This window comes from Prionailurus bengalensis, chromosome D3, assembly GCF_016509475.1.
Source record: "Prionailurus bengalensis isolate Pbe53 chromosome D3, Fcat_Pben_1.1_paternal_pri, whole genome shotgun sequence".
Classification (NCBI taxonomy): domain Eukaryota; kingdom Metazoa; phylum Chordata; class Mammalia; order Carnivora; family Felidae; genus Prionailurus; species Prionailurus bengalensis.
In genome coordinates, this window is record NC_057356.1 from 66,755,225 (window position 1) to 66,774,567 (window position 19,343).

The 19,343-nt window shown below is 49.0% G+C and overlaps 1 protein-coding gene across 1 annotated transcript in view; it reads right to left on the reverse strand.

Annotated features, from left to right (window-relative positions):
* The window catches only part of LOXHD1 (lipoxygenase homology PLAT domains 1), a 153,017-nt gene extending 134,137 nt beyond the window's left edge, over positions 1–18,880 (reverse strand). The window contains exons 1-3 of the mRNA XM_043557181.1: positions 18,816–18,880; positions 18,409–18,489; positions 16,367–16,551 (exon numbers count right to left, since the gene is read on the reverse strand). Of these exons, the coding sequence (XP_043413116.1) occupies positions 16,367–16,551; positions 18,409–18,489; positions 18,816–18,880 (331 nt within the window). The remainder of the gene's footprint in view (positions 1–16,366; positions 16,552–18,408; positions 18,490–18,815) is intronic.
* Positions 18,881–19,343: the final 463 nt, after the last annotated feature.

A 19,343-nucleotide genomic window follows, 5' to 3' on the forward strand; every position in this document is an offset into this window, starting at 1 on the left:
AACAGTAACTAATCGTGTTACGACCGTAATAATACGCGGTAATAACAGCGAGGTGAACGCGGTCTCCCTCTCTCAAAATTCCTTCCTGCCCTGTACTCACCCTTCTCCTGAAGATGGGGGAGGACAAGAGCTGCGTGATGACGAAGGGAAGAGAACGACGCAGGCTCCGACGCATGTTACGCTACTACTCACCTTCCGACCCTGGATCAGAGCGAGGATCATCCGCTCGCTCCGGATGCGGGTTCACCTGGAGAAACTCAAACGGCGGGAAGGGAAACGCGGCAGCTACGACGCTACGTAAAAACTACGTCAGCAAAGGGGCGTGGCCTTGTGCCATAAACTTTGTGGGCAACAGACCTCGGAACCTCGTGTAACTTTCCTGTGTCATCAGCTGTTGTTCTTGTTTTAGTTCTTTACAGCCCTTAAAAAATGTAAAACGTCTTTGTTAGCTCCAGATCCTCTCAAAGCTACACCCAGTCGGCCACCGTACTTGTCGTTGGCCACCAGCTGCCCCAGGCTGCCTTGGGCTTTCAGGCCCTCTTCTGTGTGTCTAGGCAGGAACTTCAGGTAACTCTCCGCGCTGCGGCCTGGAATAGGATCCGAGTGGCTTGGTGCTGCTGCAGGGTAATCACAGCACACTCTATTCACCAGCGAAGCAGCTCAAAGCTCTGAAGATTGGGGAACTATTGCCCTTTTTCTGTTGGGCTGGAGGGGGTGAGAAGGGGCATGTCCTGTGCCCAGTGTGGGTAGGCAGGGCCAGCTTTCCCTGCCCATGCAATGCTGGGTGATTGGGCTGAGCTCAATGTTCCCCTGAGTGCAGTGGAGAAAGGGGGGGGGGGCTCGGCTGGGGTTTCCTAAAGGTGGGGACAGATGGCAGCACCAGTTCTGCAACCTTGGGTATTGTGCCTTCAGCTCCTTGCCTGCCTGACAGTGAGCAAGGAACAGAGATGAAAAGAGAGGGGAAGGTCAAGTTGGAGGAGGGGCTAGCAAGTTCACTGTGCTTCCCGAGCAAGCGTGGGACCAACATGACCTAGTGATGGATGACAGGAATTGTTGCCCTAGCCAGTTCTGAGGTCGGCCTGTGGTTTAATCAATGCTATTAACATTCTCCCTAGAACTGATTTCTGTCTGGCCTTTTAGGGAGCTACCATTAGTTCATAGGGTGCCTTTCGACAAATTAGAAAAAGGCTTCCTTCCTCAAGACACTTTACTGCCATCTGTTGGATAACTGTCATCATAAATACACAAACCTACAACCTCTATGATGTGAAAGATGTCTCTTTACATAGTCTCAATTGTGCAGTGCACAACCTCCATGTCTGAACCCAGGAACACTACCTTTCAGGGAGTGGTTGCCTTTTGCTGAAGGTCAGTGTGAGCTCAAAGACACCAAAGTAGTTTGAGCATTGATCTGAACAACATACAAGAAGGGAAATAGACCAGAGATTAAAGTAATTACATGGTACCTCTCAGAGCCAAACAGAATTGAGTTGGGGTACTGCACGGATGGCATTAGCAGCAGCCTAAAGACAGATGGCCCTCAAGGCCACAGCATATGGCTGTGCCCTGCTTGCCCTGCCCAGAGGATCCACAAGCCCGGCCTTGCCCCTTATTTCCTCTGTAGCCTCCATGGCAGAGGCACAGGCCTGCTCCCTCTAAACAGGAACCGTGTCCCCTGTGGGCCAGCCGGAAGCTGCCTGTGTGGGCTTCCAGAAAAGGCAGGCACTGGCAGGCCTGAGCTGCCTCCTGTGCCTGGTGCGCCAACCACCCCCACAGCCTCGCCTGCGCTCTGTCTGGAACAGTCAGCACACAGCAGCGACAGGACACATCTGAGAGAACCACCCTGGGCGACGTGGGGGAGGCACAGCCATGAGTGGGCCGGATCCCCCAAATCTCGGCGCTGAGCTGGGCTAAGCTGGTTGTCACGTTCCTGATGACAGGAGTCAAGCAAATGCCCGGAAACTAAGCCTCCGTCCTGCTTGCCAAGGAAGGGACCATCCCACACCCAACGTGATTTGTGCCTCGCAGTAGCTCACGTGGCCCAAGCTTTTTTAGGAAGCTGGGAATCATGAATGAAGTGATCCTGAATTGCCGCACGGTGTTTCTTTCCCTAGCCTTCGCCCCCCATTCTCAGGTCGTGCATATTTAGAATATTTAGACAGTGGCTTAATTCGCCCTGCCCTGCGGGTGAGCGGTGGGAAGGGGTGGCAGGAGGCTGGCTGCACCTGATTCCCTCCCGCCCCCCACCCGAAGCCACGGCTGCTCCCTGGCACCTATCACTTCCACTCACCCAGAGCCAGGCACTGAGGAAGTGCCAGGGGAGAACACGGAAACAAGCGAGAGACGTGAAGCGGGGCTGCCCTGGGGATGGGGGCGAGGGGAATGTTCTCCCCCAGCCAGGGAAGGCCCCCAGCTCCTCTGGCCTGCCTGCACCGGTGCTGGGAGGAGTGTCCACGGACCCAAAGGATGGGCCGCAAGGCTACCCGTGGGGAACTGCTTCTTGGCCACTGAGCAGTGAACCAGGTCCCCAGACTCAAGTCTCCCTCCCCTGTTGCTGCCCCCAGAACGTTTCCTCTTCCTTCCCTTGGGTCCAGAGGCCCAAATCGCTCACCCAGATTCGTCTGCTTCTTCAAGTAGGACTGGAACTTCTCTGCTTTCTGGAGAATACCCTCAATCTTGCTGCCCTTGTAGACACATGCACGCTGCAAGCTGGTAAGAGCCTCTGATGCTTACTGAGGACTGACTGTGGGCCGGTCACATCTGTTTCTCATGTAATCCTCACGATGACAGACCCTATTACTACTGTGGTCACTGCTTACTGAGAAGAGAATGGAAGCAAGAGATTAAGAAACCTCATCAAGTTCCCACAGTTAGAAAGGGTGAAGCCCGGACTCAAGAGTTCCGGGCAGGAGGGTTCACTCTCATCTGTCCTTTCGCCCACCCCACAAGGTCTAGCTGAAAGCCCACCTCCCAGGCCCAGGGTGTTCCATTCCAGAACTCCTGTGGCCTGTATCATTTATTTGGCACTTAACACGTGCTCAAGCACAGGCCATGGGGTGAACTCAGCTGAGCCTGGTTACACAAGGACATTAAAACACTGCTTAGCCGGGGTGCCTGGGTGGCTCAGTTGGTTAAGCAACTGACTTTGGCTCAGGTCATGATGTCACAGTTTGTGGGTTCGAGCCCTGCACCGGGCTCTATGCTGACAGCTCGGAGCCTGGAGCCTGCTTTGGATTCTGTGTCTCCCTCTCTCTCTGCCCGTCCCCCACTTGTTCTCTCTCTCTCTCTCAAAAATAAATAAAATGTAAAAAACAAAAAAAATTGCTCAGTCATTAACAGTTGCTCCCGGGTGGTAATCAAGAAAAAATACTCCATCCTTTGTTTTACCCCCAAATCATAGACAGCTAGCACATCTTTTTGGGAAGCTGTGACGTAAGCCTGATGTGATCAGGTATTGAAAGAGTATGGAGTAGGTAGGCTTTTTCTCCTTTTATCTCACTGCGCTCAGCCCCTCTTATCCAGTTCACTGCCAAGCCCCGCAGAGCTATTTCCACACGCCCCTCAGTCACTCGTCTCCCTTGGCTCCCCCTCATGTGGCTCTACAGCAGACCCTCCCCTTCAACCTGCACACCCCAGCAATCTCGTCCATTTCTTCCCTTTCCAACCCAGATTCCACTCTGCTGCTGGAGCTTATCGTCCTCTAATGCACTTCTCATATGCTGCTGGAGGAACCAGAACATCACACAGCCTTCCTGGAGGGCAGGTGAGTACTGCCTGTCAAAAGGCTTAACATTCTGCAAATCCCGGAGCTAACAATTCAGTCCCTGTGCCTAACAATTCATTTATATGAGGAAATACTTGTGTTCATAGATGACCTGTAAAGATGTCTATCACAGCATTGTTAATAACAAAAAATTGATAACAACCTAAAAATATCCAGAATGGCGGATTGTTGGGGTGAATTATGATATTCACCCATGTGGCCATTTAAAATAATGGTTTAGGAGATTATTCAATGTTTTAGTATTCAGTGAAAAAACCTAGTTACAAAGTCGACTGTGATACAACACTACTTTCCGTCAGTATGTAGTGTTTAATGCATTCATGCATAAAAAAGCACAGGAAAGAGATTCACCGAAATGTTAACAGCAGTGTCTCCGAGGCTCTCCTACACAGGGATTAAGTTCAAGGTTCTGGGTTTACTCTTGGGCCCTTCACTTGTATGCACATTACTTAACCACTCTGTGCCTCAGTTTGCTTTACCCATAAAATGGGTATAATAATAATAATAATATATCTGTCATGGTATTGTGAAGATGAGATAGACAGATAGATAGTGATTAGAACAATATCTGACATTGAGTGAATGCCCAATAAATTTTAGCTATTATCATTTTGGGGTAATGGGATTATGGAAGATTTTATTCTTCTTCGAACTCTTGCTTATTTGTACTTTTAATAATTTATACAACAGCCATTTTTCTTTTCCCTGCAATTAAAAACTAAAGATTGAAGTCACCTAAACTTCAATTGAATATTCAATTTGAATAACTCATGCCCTGTATAGTCTGGAAGGAGCTGTTGAGAACTGCCAGCTTGAGGAAAACCCATGCACATGATGGACATCCTTACACCTTCAAGCTGGCTTTGGTACCAGAAACCTTTGAGCTTGCTGGTCTGGGCAGCTAGGAGGCTAGGGGGAGGGTTGAGGACTGGATGAAGGAAGAGAAAAAACAAAGGCAGGAGCCACCTGATAGACATTCAGCTCCAGGTATGTGGGAACCCCTTCTCTGACACCCCTGCACCACCCTGGCCGATGCTTGGGGCTCAGGGAAAGGGTCCAGCAAGAAAACATTGGTGGCTGGAATGGACACCCATGGCTGGATCAGGCCCAAGGCAATGTCTGTATCATAAGTTCTGATTTCATGCACACAAACTGCAGCTCTGAGAAAGTACTCTCCATAAATGGGGTGGGGGGAGTGTTATTATAAACACCTATTTGAAAACCTCCCTCTGTTGAAAGCCTAGCAAACTCCATCTCAACTATGAAGTCTCAATTGGGCATCACTTACTCTATGAAGCCTTACTGATTCCTCCTTCCTCTATGCTTCTAGTGATAGAGGTCAGTCCCTAATAAGAACATTCTATCTTTTTGCACTCACTATTTCCTGGCTTGACCCTCTCCCCTCTAGTTGCTAAGTTCCTAGAGAGAAAGGTCTGTACTTATTTATCCTGAGTAAAGGATCCGGTACATAGAAGATTCCCAAATAGTGCCCATTGAATCACTGAATGACATCGGAGGAGCACAAGGTGGCATCTGGAGCCCAGGGCACTAGCTCTGCCCACACTGTGTCACCAAGAGCAGGTGGCTTAACTTTCCAAGGCTTCTGTGTTCTGCAAAATGGAGGAAGAGCAGATAAGGTCCCTTCTGGTCCTGAAATTCTCTGATACTCGTCACTGGGGCCTCATTGGAAACAGTTCTCTTCTTCCCACTCTTTCCGGAGATGATTTTCTGCAATGTTAGGTGGGAGCAGATGGGGTGGGCGGGGAGCTGCTGGGAAGTTCAGAGGAGGAGAGCGCTGCAGGACTGGCCCAGCTCCCCCCACCCCAAAGCCCTCTCGCTCTGAGTCCAGCTCTGAGTCCATGGGCCCAGGACCACCTCCCTAGAGGTCAAAGGAACAGTAACTCCCAACTGGCGTCCACAGCAAATCTAGCTCAGAGAGCTTTGGATAACGTTTGAGCTGAGTTGAGGGGACACCTCGGGGAGAAGGAAAAGTGTTTGGAAAAGAGGCACTCCCTGCAGGCTTTAACTGAAATCAAGGTCATCAGCCTGTTTCCAGTTGTCTAGATGAGCCTGCTGCCTTTTAGAGGCGATCCCGGCACTGAGTGGCTCCAAAGTCCTATCTGATTCTGAAAGGCCAGAATCTTGAGTCTATGCATCTCAGAGTCAGAATAAGCCTGGATGTAGGGGAAGAAGAAGGTAAAGCATCAGGATCATAACCACCACCACAATACTCGTTTACTCTACGTCCAGCACTACAGTCAGTCTTTATGTACATTTCCCCAATTAATCAGCCCAACCACTTTATGAGTGGGAATTAATATCCCCACTTTACAGATGAAGAAATAGAGGCACAGAACTTAAGACATCTGCTCATGCTTACCCAACCAGTAGAGTGGCAGGGCCAGGTTTTGACCACAGAGAAAGGGAGTCCAGAGACCAAGCCCACAGTGGGGAGACAGACACTATGCAGAAGAATAGTAAGTATTGGGGTGGGAGTGAAATGAGGAAGAAGTGTCCGCAGCAGAAGGGAGGTCACCGAAAGCCAATTTCCCCTGCCCCATGGAGGAGGGCTAGCCCCAGACCCGTCCTTCTCTCTTTGGATATGACACTCTACTAATCCTAAAAAGACCCCCAGAGGCCACCTAATGCACCCATTCTATAGAGGAAGAAACTGAGGACGGGAGCGAAACTGAGATCTGCCTCGGGTCTCATCGCTACTGGTGGCAAAGCGAGAACTAGAACTCAAGGTATATAGTCTCATGTGCTTTCTGAGCCAGAGAACTATATTTTTTAAAATCAATGATTTAATTACTCTGTGGTGTCATCCTGTAGAATGTGGAAATAAGTCAGGGCTGCTGGCTTGTGTGACAGAGCCCTCGTGATAGGTGCTTTCTGCATCGATCACCCAGGCTGCTTTCATGCTGCATCTGCTTTGGCACCAGGCAGTTCTCAGGAAGGCCCATCATAATCCACCGCAGGTCAGCGAAATGTGCACATGCCCCTAAAATGTTAATCATGAGCCCTTTCTCATCCAATCACTTCTTCAAATGCACCGTGGGCACCATGCCCAGCATGGTCTTGCCAAGACTGGGTGCACATCTGGAGCTGTGTGATAATGACTGTGTAGCACAGTGTGGGCTCTAACAAAATTATAACCCAGTTGCCCGATGAAATCACTGGGAGTGGAAACAGTGATTATGCTGGACAAACACAGTCCCATTTCTACCTGTTCTAGCTGGCCTATGGGCAGCTTTCAGCCTCAGCATTAGCTGTCCTATTTGCTATAGCAAAAGAGAAGGAGGAGGAAGAGGAGGAGAAGGAGAAGAAGGAGAAGGAAAGGAAGAAGAAGGGGGAGGAGAAAAAGAAGGAAGATGGGGAGGAGGAAAAAAGGAAGGAAGGAAGGAAGGAAGGGAGGGAGGGAGGAGAGGAGGAGGAGAGGAATGGAGGAAGGTGGGGAGGGAGGGAGAAAGGAAGAAAGGAAGAAAGGAAGAAAGAAAAAGCCCCAGACTTGGAATCTGGAAGAAAAGGGGGAATTCGCCACTCCCCAACCTGCACGCTCCAGGCCCGCCTCCCCAGTGGTTGCAACTTCTCATGGACCCCCTTCCCTTCAACGGCCAGCCCCTCGGTCTCTCTGGGACACAGCACAACATTGGCTGCAGCCATGTTTATTATTAACCCACCAAAGAAGATAAATGCTCCTTTAGAGAAAGGGTTGTCCCAAAGGAAGCCTAGGGAACAGGCTCCACTGAGAATGGGGAGCGACAGGACCCACTTCAGACAGGGCCCTTCTGAATGCAGGGCCTCCTCCGCTGTCTGTGAGGCCTGGGTCTGCAACATCGATGAGCTGTTGTGCCTGGGTTCTGACAGCCCTGGGGTGTGAACAGCCCCCAGGCCAGCTGGAACTCAGCTCTTGGCTTCAGAGGCCTGTCGCATTGCCAAGTTGGCAGAACTTTCCCGAAGCAATGTGGTGTGGGCTCAGTACTAATTTCAGCCACGTGATCATCTCAGTGCTTTTTAAGGTGGGCGGGTTTGTGGGTTGGTGCTGGGATGAGAACAATTACTTGTCCAGGAAGCAGGAAATGACATCATATTGGCAGTGAGAAGGCCAGGCAGGGTCTGTCTTAAACAGGTCTGGCCCTCTTCAGCCCCAGAGATGTGTCCTGAGCCTCTCTGGGGCCAGAGGGATGGGCAGCCCTGTGCTCTCAGCCTGTGCAACTCTGTAGCACAGTCACCAGTTGCACCTGGGTGCCGTGCCCATGAATGTCACACCAGAAGTAACAACATCAAGGTTCATCAAGGAAGTGAGTTCGGGGAGTGGGAGACCTGGAGCCAGGTAACAGAGACAAGGAGGCATTTAGCTAGCAGAATACCAGAGAAAGCCAGTGCTACAAAGGACCTCGGAGAACGTCTAGCCCAGCCTTCTGGTCAGATGAGGAAGCAGCCCAGAGAGGACAAGTAACCTGCCTAAGGCACACAGTTACCAAAGGGCAAGACTAGAAGCCCGTTATCTGTCTCCCACTCCGTGGTAGAGCTCTTTTCACCCATCTCTGCTGCTGGCCTTCATAAGTGATTGTGTCTACACACACACACACACACACACACACACTCACACACACACACTCACACACATGACTGTTTCTTACTAATCTTCACTCAAGTCCCTTAGTGCCAGTGACCAAGTTGGCAGGTACAAGAGAAATAAATCACCAGGTGGGTGGACCCCAGTGTTATGCCCAGAGAAACCTGAGCTTGGCTGGAGAGCCCAGACAGACACATAGTCAGCAGTTAGCACCCAAAGAGGCCAACAGCAGTCCCTGAGATACGGAGTGTCTCAGCCATTTAGCCATCTCAAAATCCCTGGGGGCTACAACCACCCCATCAGCCATGGTGGCTCCTTCTGGCTACAAACTGGCCGGATCATGCCTACATCTCAAGGAGCAGGCTGAAAAGCTCCTCCTCTCTGCCCTGAGATTCCTTACACATCCTTGATGCAGTTGGGTTGGGGGAACCCCCTGAAAATCCACTTCAGTGGATGGCACAGACTTCAATTTCTCCAGAGTTTGGAGGAGGAACACCCGAGGTGAGGGAGCAGCCAGTGCTTTCCAGACAGGCTGGGGCTTCCCCCGCAGTGGGGTTTGGGTAGCACAGAGAAGACTGAAGTATAGGATAAAAGAGAGCAGGTGGGAGGAGGGGGACCAGGAAGGCACTGGCTCTGACATTTCCTGACCCTGAGATATGTTTTAGTAGGAGATCTACAGTTTTCTCTCTAACCAACTTGACACAGAAGCGTGGGAGCAAGGATACCCCTTCCAGGCAGCAGGCAGGCAGGATTCTGGGGCTCTGGGGAGAGCAGTCCTACTGGGTCCTTGTGGGGCTTGATGGGACAGGGCCCAAACCCCAGAAACTTCTGTCAGCAGTCTGGCTTCTCTCCACAATCTGGGAGCAGGTGGGGAGAGAATGTCTCATTCTCAGACCCGTTTCCTATGGGTCCCTTGAAACTTCCTCATGGTTTATTAGTGCTGGAGAGAACAGCTTTCAGAGACACCGCCTGCCAGACACTGGAGCCAACACGATCTGAGCAAACACATTGACAAATGGGAACTGGGACTAAGAATGGGACTAAGGAACACAGGGAGAGGTGGGAAGTGCTCTATGCATGCTCACCTTGACCTTTGTTGCAGGTAGAAAATGGGGAAAGTAATAGACCTTACCTCCTAGGAGTGCTGTAGATTTGTACAGTGTATACACATGAAGACACAAGACTACAGAAATATTTTGTCCAAAGGTCACATAGTTAGAAGGTAGCATTTGGGGATTTGAACCTAGGACTCTTATGACTTGAGACATGGAGCTGTGGACCATGTGATACCTTCCACTCCCCTTGAGGGTAGCTCGTACTATGATGGTCTGTGTCCTCACTGGACTGCAAGCAACTGGAAGGCAAGGGTGATATCCTTACCCCAGACTCAGCATTTAAGAGCAGCTTGGGGAGCAGAAGGGCATGACCAATGACAGCTGCTAATGGTGATGCTTCACTTCGAGGCCTGGGAGACTGTGCTGAGATTCTGGCCAGGGGCTGCCCTCAGTGTATAGCTGTCAATGCAGCTACCCTGCCCCTCTGGGTTCTGGGTTGTCAAGAGGGGCAGCCATTCTAGATGGAAATCCTCTCGGAAGAGAGTCAGGCATGCATGGCAATGGGGGGATGCCAAGAGGCAGATGGCAGGAGGGAAAATTCACTACAATTCTGGAGTGGTTCGAGAGCCAAGACTGTGTTCCCAGGGATAGTCAATGCAGACATGCTGATAAAACGGCTGCCAACGCTCCCCAGACCCGAGTAGGTGCCAGGACCCCTGACACCCACTCTAAGAGGGAGATGACCATAGAGATGGCTGCTAGCTCCCTAGTAGTGTGCATGTATGTCTGCAACTATTAATCAGGAGGTGTGGTGTCTCCTGGACCTTCCCACTAAGATGTGGAGGGGAGCCAGCCAAGAATGGGATACCCGCTCCTGCTGACTCATGTGGGAATGAGTCAGGACAATCCAGGATGTTTCTCCAGAAGCCTTGAAGTCCTGGGCAAGAACTGAGGACTTGGGGTGGAGACAGCATTTTCATCTTTTCTTTTGGGGGGAATAAGAGCCCTTTGGCCTCAAAGTCAATGTGATATATTGTCACTGTGAAAAACGGTTAATGAAAATGTAGGATGGATGAAAAGAAGCAGGACATCAAGGGAGCTTGAATATCCAAACAATCTTAAAAGAAAAGAACAAAGTTGGAAGTCTTACACATCCTGATTTCCAAACTCCGTCCAAAGCTACAGTAATCAAAACAGTGCAGTAGACTTCAGGACAAACATTTGGGTCAATGAACAGAATAAAGAACCCAGAAATAAGCCCTTGTGAATATGGCCAAATGATATTTGACAAGAGTGTGAAACCATTCAGTGGGGGAAGGGACAGTCTTTACAACAAGTGATGCTAGGAAAATTGGTTCTCCATGTGCAAAAAAATGAAATTGGACTCTTATAATGTCCACAAAAATTAACTCAAAATGGATCAATGACCTAAATGTAAGATGTAGAAGTATAATACTCTTAGAAGAAAACATGGAGCAAAATCTTCATGATATTGGGTTTGGTGATGATTTCTTGGATATGACACCAAAAGCACAGGCAACAACAGAAAAAATAATTATTGGACTTCATAAAAATTAAAAGCTTTTGTGCACCAACAAAACTCTTTCAACAGAGTGAAAAGGCAACCCATGGAATGGGAGAAAATAATTGTAAATCAATCACATCTGATAAATGATTAATACCCCCAAATATATGCTGGATGGACCCATACAACTCAACAATAAAAACAGACAACTCAACTTTAAAATGGGCAAAGGACTTGAATGGACATTTCTCCAAAGAAAATGTACAAATGACCCACAAGCACAAGAAGAGACGTTCAACATCACTAACTGTGGTTATTATTTTAAAAACCCAGAAGATAACAAGTATTGGTGAGTATGTAGAGAAGTTGGAACCCTTGTCCACTGTTACTGGGAATGCAAAATGATGTCGCTGCTGTAGGAAACAGTATGGCTATTCCTCAAAAAAGTTAAACACAGAATTACTACCCGATCCAATAACTCCACTGCTGGGTCTGTACCCAAAAGAAATTAAAGCAGGAACTTCAACAGCTATTTGTACACAGTGTTCATAGCAGTGTTATTTACAATAGCCAAAAGGTGGGAAAAAACCCAAATGTCCATCGACAGATGGCTGGATAAATAAAATAGGGGCTGTGCATATAATGGAATATCATCTAGCCCTGTAAAGAAATGAAATTCCCACACATGCTGTAACATGGATGGAGCTTGAAGACATTACGCTAAAGTAAAATAAGCCGGTCACAAAAGAAAAATATCGTATGATTCTACTTATATGAGATTCCTAAGTCGTCAAATTCATAGAGACAGAAGAAAGAACAGAGGTTGCCCAGGGCTGGAAGAAATGGGAAAGGGGAGCTATTTTATGGGCACAGAGTGTTAGTTTGGGAAGAGGAGCAAGTTCTGGAGATGAATGGTGGTGATGGATACCCAATAATTAATTTATTTAATGCCACTGAGTAATGCACTTAAATATGGTTAAGATGGTGAATTTTATCTATGTCTTACTGCAATAATAATAATTTTTTAGAAGAAGTAGGCTAATGGAGTCAGGGAGACCTATGCACTCTTGTTCTGAGGAGTCCACTCCCCCCGCCGCCCCCCACCCCCGCCCATCACCCGCCAATCCGGAACATAGGGTTCTTGCCTAGGAGGTACATTCTTGGGGATCACTGACAAACCAGAGCTACTCAGGGATGCAGGCTGGGCATAAGCCACAAGAGGAGAGGCCAAGGAACCTGGGGATGCAGTCCTGAGAGGAGGGCAGCCTTTCTTCACATGGCTGAAAGGCAGACATGAAAACATCCAGGGTGTTTGTTAGCAGAGGACTGCAATGGACAAGCAGAAGTCCCAGGGAGAGTGTATGGGTTTTAATTGCAGGAAGAGCTTTCTGAAAACCAGTGCCCCTTAGCACTGGGATGGCTGAGCTGGGTGGTTGGGAACCACCCACCGTCAAGAAAGGCTGGATTCAAACCAAGGCTGGAGAAGCAACTGATGTGGACGCTGTGGAAAGGATCCCTGTGACAGTCGACTGGTCCTACTAACCCCCACGAGCCCTAGCTGTGATCCTTCAAGCCTTGATCTCTTAGGGGCCAGGTTGGTTGCCCTTGGTCTTGGAGACACAGGAAGCCCATTCCAAGAATTAGGAGCCTCGCATTCTAGTCCCAGCTCTATCAGTGGTTGGCTGGTTGGTATTAGATGAATCACCACCTCTCTGAGCCCTCAGTTCAGTCCTCTGTGAAATTAACACCTGCCTGCCATCCTTCACCTTGCCTCCCCCAGAAGTGTGCTAGGGATGAAGTGAAGCCAAGGACTCTTGAAGAGGACAGCCCAGATACCCTACCAGCCCTTCTCCCCTCCTCTCCACTTCTACTTTCCCTTCCTCACAGATCAGGGCTGGTAGTGTTTCCCAGGGTGCAGTTTGCACACCACGGGTGGCACACAGGATGCTAATGGTGATACAGGAGGGTTATCTAATGTTACGTATTTGTTTTCACATGTGCTGATATTTACAGGAATTGATAACAGTTTTTTGTGATAGTGATATCTGCTTTCTTTTAAAAATAAACTTACAAGTAAATATATAAGTTGCCAAAAGTGAGTTAAAGAAGAATAAGTAAACAAAGAAAATTGCTTACTTGAATAAGACAAGACTCTTAAAGATGGAATGTGAGCAGCTGGGGTTCGGGAGCCTCCAGTGGTTGAGGGGATACCACAGCTTGTCTCCCTGGTCCCCAGCAACAGATTCCCCCCCCAGGTTTGGCAGTCAGATACAAAGAAAACCAAAAGGTGAAGGGTTTGGGTTGGCTCTGCTACCTGGTTTTCTTAAGGTGCCAGGTGTAGCGATTTTACCAACCAATTGAGAACAATTGAGAAATTGAACTTGGGCTCTAGGATCTTCCACCCACACAACTTCATTCCACACTAACTGAGTTAGTCATCATCCCCTTCCTTCTTTTGAACCTCCTGTCCCTGCTTTTTCTCATGGCTACCTTTACCCTATGGGCTCCATGAAGGAAAAGGGTGGCCCTGACCAGGCATTCACCCCGACGTACTAGGAATATGCGGGGCATTTTCCCATGTTTAAAGAGAACCCAGAGAAGGAAAAGTCACCTCCGTGGCAAACGTCAGGCACTGCGTCATGCAGGAAGGGTAATGTTCTTGCCAGGGCAGCAGTCCTAAAGCTACACAGCTCACCAGCAACCACAGGTGCCGTGTCTCTAACTAAGCATGATATATGAGATCCCCTATAGAGGAACCATCTAGAAACCTGATCAAGGTCCAGTCCCTCTGCCCCTGCCATTTTCTGCTGATCACCTTGGCCAAAAGGTCAGTCGGTCAGCCTAGAACACCTACCCTCCTTGAAGAGCAGGAACAAAAGAAGGTTCCAGCTATTTATCAGACAGAGCTTCAGGAGATGGTCCTGGAGGTGGGGAGAGAGGAGCAAAGCTACCCAGCTAATGACTCACTAACCCTTGGAGGATGAAATATGCACTAAAATGTCCCCTTCTTAAGCCGCCATCCCAAGACTTAAAGTATTTTCATATGTCAAACTGCATGGATGAAGAAATAATTATCTTCCCCATTTTGACCACCAGAGGCTCCCCTGCAGCAACCAAATATCAAGTGGGTATAATTCCAGGTGAAAAGCAAAGAGAGTTTACCTTTTGTTTACCAATGCAGTCCTCTGAATATTCGAAGATCCCTTTTTTCATTCCTTCTTTCAGAATCCAGCCTGGAATTACTAAAACTCCAGAGCCTCCAGCTCATAAAAGGGCAGGGGGCCCAGGCGGTCTGATTCAGGGACAAGGTCAGCGGGTGTCTTTGTCCTTCCTTTAAGAGGCAAGAACACTACCCTGGATGATTCTTGTGAAAAGCTGGGGAACTATGGGGTCACATGAATTCTTTCTTAATGGTGACTTCTCATAAGCTCTTCTAACAGGGGAACCCTAGATTTTCATGTGACCAAAGCAAACGGTAGCATGAAGAACTAAATAGTGGGAAAAGGGCAAAAAAAAAAGGGGGAGCCTGGGAGAATAGACAGGAAGATAGCCAGCTTGACAACTTGCTAAGGATTATTCCTAGTAAAGAGACTGGATCAAGAAGTAAAGATATGTAAAGTTTTGACAAAAATCTATGAAATTCACCCCAGTTGAAAAGACAGGCATGGGGTATGGGCAGATAATTCACACACACACACACACACACACACACACACACACACACACTACCAATGACCAATAAACACAATAAACACATGAAAAATATCCAGCCTCACCAATAACCAAAGAGAGAACATTGTAAAACCCCCTTTCCTAGCCACTTAGAAAATTAAACAATACTAAGAATTGAGGGTGAGGAAAGTGGGTGCTTTTGCATAGCTGGTGGGGTTATGCACTGATGTACCCTTTCTACGGCATTTTGGAAATGCCCATTAAAAGCTTTAACCATGTGTATTCTATTTGACCTGGAAATTCTATTTAGGAATTTATCCTAAGGAAAGAATCGTTTGTCTGTGCAAAGATTTGGGTGTATTATTTATATCAACAATAAAATTTTAGAGGGGGACATGATGTCAATGTCCAACATAAGGGATTCAGTGAATGGATGATGGTGCCCCTCTATACAAGGACACTTCACAGCCACTGCAAGCAGGGGTGTTGAGCCATATTTAATGGCATCGAAACAAACATGCTCTAAAACAGGATGTGGTACCAGTCCATTCTCTCAAACTATGCATAGAAAAGACTAGAAATGGGGGCACAAACATGTAACCAGTGATGTTTCTCCAGATGATGGAATTACAGTATTCTTTTTTTTTTTTTAATGTTTGCATGTTTCTGTTTTCTAAATTTTCTGCAATGGTCAAATTTGGTCATAAGAGAAAGATCAATAGCAACTCTTTTTTTTTTTTTTTTAAAGAAACAGTGAAGCTGCAAGGAATTATGGTGGGGGCCACAGAGGAACAAGGCAAGTTCAAGATCAGCTGGAAGGTAGGAAATCAGAGGTAGACAGAGAAAGGCGAGCTGAAGCCCAGTGGACACAGAATATGCTTATTTCTGCCCAGCTGGGCTGCAAGAGAGGACGGAACCTGGAGACGACAGGGCACACACTGGAAGGCAGAATCTAAGGAGTGCGTCCGCCCTCTGTTACTCTGTTGAGCGACCCCGGCAAAGTCACATGGCTATCAAATGCCTTCACCTCCAAAAGTCTATGACACTCTGCAAGCAAGGTGCTATGATGGTGGTGCCCACGTGTTATGTCTCCGTTTTTGGAAAGGCAACTATGTCCAATAATGAGGTGAGGTGAGGTCAGAACTTTAGGGGACAGTGTGTGATTAAAACAGGCCACGGGATACGGTGTGTGTTTTTACATGATTTGTTCCCCCGCCTCCTGTTGAGCTAAAATGCCCGAATTTAAGGCCTTTGGCCAGAGATGCACTTGAAATTAGTCGTTTCCCTCCTCATAGAATCAGGAGGAGGTAGGGACAGCTTGATGGAGCCCCTGTAGCTGTGAGTTCTGATTCCCATCTGCCCTGCCCTGGCCGTAGCTCACCTTCCTCTGGGCATCAGAAGAAGGGCAAAGAGATAGGAAGACAGAGGCAGCTGCCTTTGAACTCAGAGAGGACTCTAGGTAGATACCCATCAACAAGAGATGTTGAAAACACAGGATATGCCCAGGGCTGCTCCCACCCCTCCATCATGCCTCCTGGTTCGTTTGCATTTCCCATTTCCTTGAGTCCCCAGAGCACATAAGCTTGCTCTTGGGGAGGTCATGTGGAAAAGATGGGGCTTCAGCTGGGCCCCAGCCGACTGGAAGATCCTGGACGAGTGGCAAAGGGGACACGGGACTGCCCAGAGCAAGACAGGGACGGGGGCCAGCCCAGGCAGGGAGGGACGGCAGGCAGGCCTGCCTCGGCACTGACCTCGGGGCATGTCCATGGGGTTGAAGCTGGCTAGCAGGTCACGGCACCACTGGCGGTCACCTTCCACCTTGCTCAGCCAGTTGTTGCAGTTGAAGTAGTAGCGGAGGTGAGGCCGCTTCATGTCGGTCACTATCACACGATCCAGGTACCAGCTGGCGTTCAGGCCGGTGTTGTCATGCTCGATCCTGGGGCAGAGGCAGACACCCACATGTCATTGGCAGCAAGAGATGACACCCTTCCACACTGGCATACCCAAACGTTCACTCCAAAGAGAGCTTCCCTCATTTTGTCGTGGTCGCTTTCCCCCTCGAGCCTCAGTTTCCTCATCTGCAAAATAGGAATACCTTGCAAGGTAGATGTGCCTATTAATGAGTGTTAACGTTGCGACATCACCTGCAAGGTAATATTGCCTTCCACGGAAAGTCCAGGATTGCCCAGGCTTGCAGCGGGACCATCTTGAGCTTCACTTCTCTCCCTGATCCCCAGACCCCCAGAGACCCCCAGACACTCCCCTTAGTCTCTCCACCCAGAGAATACCCTGTAGCCATCTACACTGATGTTGCCTCACAGATATATCACATGAGCTGCGTGTGCGAGCCATGTACATAGGTTTAGATTTTCTAGATATCTAGAAGCAAAAAAAAAAAAAAAACAGGTGAAGTTCATTTTAATAATACATTCTATTTCATCCATTTATCATTTCAACATGCAACCGTGTGACAATTTATCAGTGCAATATTTTATATTCTCATACTAAGTTTTCAAAACTCCGTTGTGCTCATATATGTACGGTGCATCTCAATTTGGAGTAGCCACATTTCAAGCACTCAGGAGCCACATGTGGCCAGGGGCTACTGGATCGGGCAGCATAGATCCACACTCTTCAAAATCTGGCCCTCCAAATTTCCTGCACTTCTGATAGTGCCCCTTATCCTTGGCAATCCCAGTTTTTTCTCTGAGGTCAGTTTCTCCCCCAGACCTTGACCCCTGCATAACCTCACTTTATGCCAAACATCACCTCCCTGTGCACTGCAGTGGGGCCTTATCTTTGCAGGCCCTCATGGGACAGACACAGCTCACAGCACACAGCCCCGATGGACCGATGACCCATGACGTGCCCGAGGATGTGTGCCTCTGTCTGGCACAGAGCCCAGCACCTAGTGGGACCTGAGCATAGTGATTGCCTTTCCCCACAGCAAAACCCTCTTCCCGACCCTCCCCTTCCCTGTTTGTCACACCCTTCCCTCACACACCAGTGCCAGGGCCCTCATTTGTCCCTTTTTTTCCAAGAAAGACAGTGCATGGTCCTATACTTTCTAGTGGGAGGAAGACAACTTAGGACTGAGGCAGCCAGGCCCTAGCCTGGGTGCAATCAGACCCCAGATGGTGACATTCTGACAAATGGGCATGAACTTGAATGGGTGTGGGTCGTAGGGAGGGAGGAAGGAGGGGAGAAAGGGGGGCAATTGAAGACTCTTCCTTGGCAACCAGGCTGATAGAATTATCCTTCCCAGCACACTCACACAGATGCCCCCAGAGAGAGGCAAGCTCTCTGTCATAAGGCACCCTGCAATGTGACCCAGCATCTCTAATACTTGCTGAGTGCCAGTTACCATCTGAGCACTAACTTGTTGAGTCCTCCCTAACTCTAGGTGGTAGGAATCGTTATTACAAATGAGGAAACTGGGGCTTGGAGAGGAAACGCCCGAAGTTCCACAGCTAGCAAATGGAAAGGCAGAAGTTTGAACCAAGGCAATCTGGACTCAGAATCCACTCTTAACCACTATGCTAGTGCCTCTTAGAGCATATTTCCCAAGTTTGTGAGAAATTGTCTTAAGTAGTCTCAACACAGAGAAGTGAATCTCTAATGGGCAAGTTTAGGGAGCCATGACTCAGCATGGGTGGGAAAGATCTGGGCCTTCAGTCACCCCTCAAATGACACCAGGGAGTAACTGACATCCAGAAAGTGTCAGTAGTGACATCAGTTCCTAATCTACTGGTTTTTATCTCACTTGCTTTCTGGTCAGGGGCCAGATTCTGACCTGATTTTGTAGATGAGGCCCACGTTGTTGGTTCTCACCCGGAAGACGTCGACATTGGCTTTCTCAAAGGCAGATTCACTCCTACAACGAACACGTGCACACTTAGTAATCTGCACTCGGCTCACAAGCCTGGGAGGAGAGCCAAGGGCTGGCATCCCCCTTCTTCCTCCACCATCCCAGTCCTGGGAAGTGCTATGAGTAACCACTCCCATTCTGAGACTCCTTTCTGACAGAGGGCAAGGTCGGTTACTACTCGTTCCTTGCTTTCACACTCAAGTTGTCCTGTGATGTTCGCCACGCATCACTAAGGCAGGTATGGTGGGCAACAATTAGCCCCATTTTACAAACAAGGAAACTGCCAATTGATCGCAGATCTGGGATCAGAACCTGGATCCCAAAGTCATGACCCAATGCCCTCTGGCTGCTCTGCGTTGGGACAGCGGAGGAGGAAGGAGGCCATAGTGAACGCCATGGTGCTCTTGGGTCTGCAGGCCCCCGGGCCTCTCCTCACCTGCCTTGCTCTTGCTGGGGGGAGTTGCAATGGCAGCCCCAAGCAGATGCGGAGCTTGGGTGGTGGCCCATGGTCCTGCCATTCCAACAAAAAAGGAAACGCTCAACCAAAAAACCAGCAACCAGGGAGGCGGGTGGTGAGGGAATGCGTATCTGGCGTCACAAAGACCGTGTGAACAGAAGCAAGTACACCTGAGATGTTCCTCAACGAGCTGCCTGGGTGGGTCCAGACTCTGGAGCATCCTAGGTGGCATCAGCTTAGACACAGGAGGGCTGGAGCAGCCTCACCCGGAGTCCTCCGGGAGCAGAAACCTGAATCTCGCACGGACATCTGCTGTGTCCTCTGTGTGGGCTCGGACCCGGCCATCCAGTTCCACTCACAGCTCTTCCTGCCCACACAGCGACGCCCTCACAGGCCGGAGAGC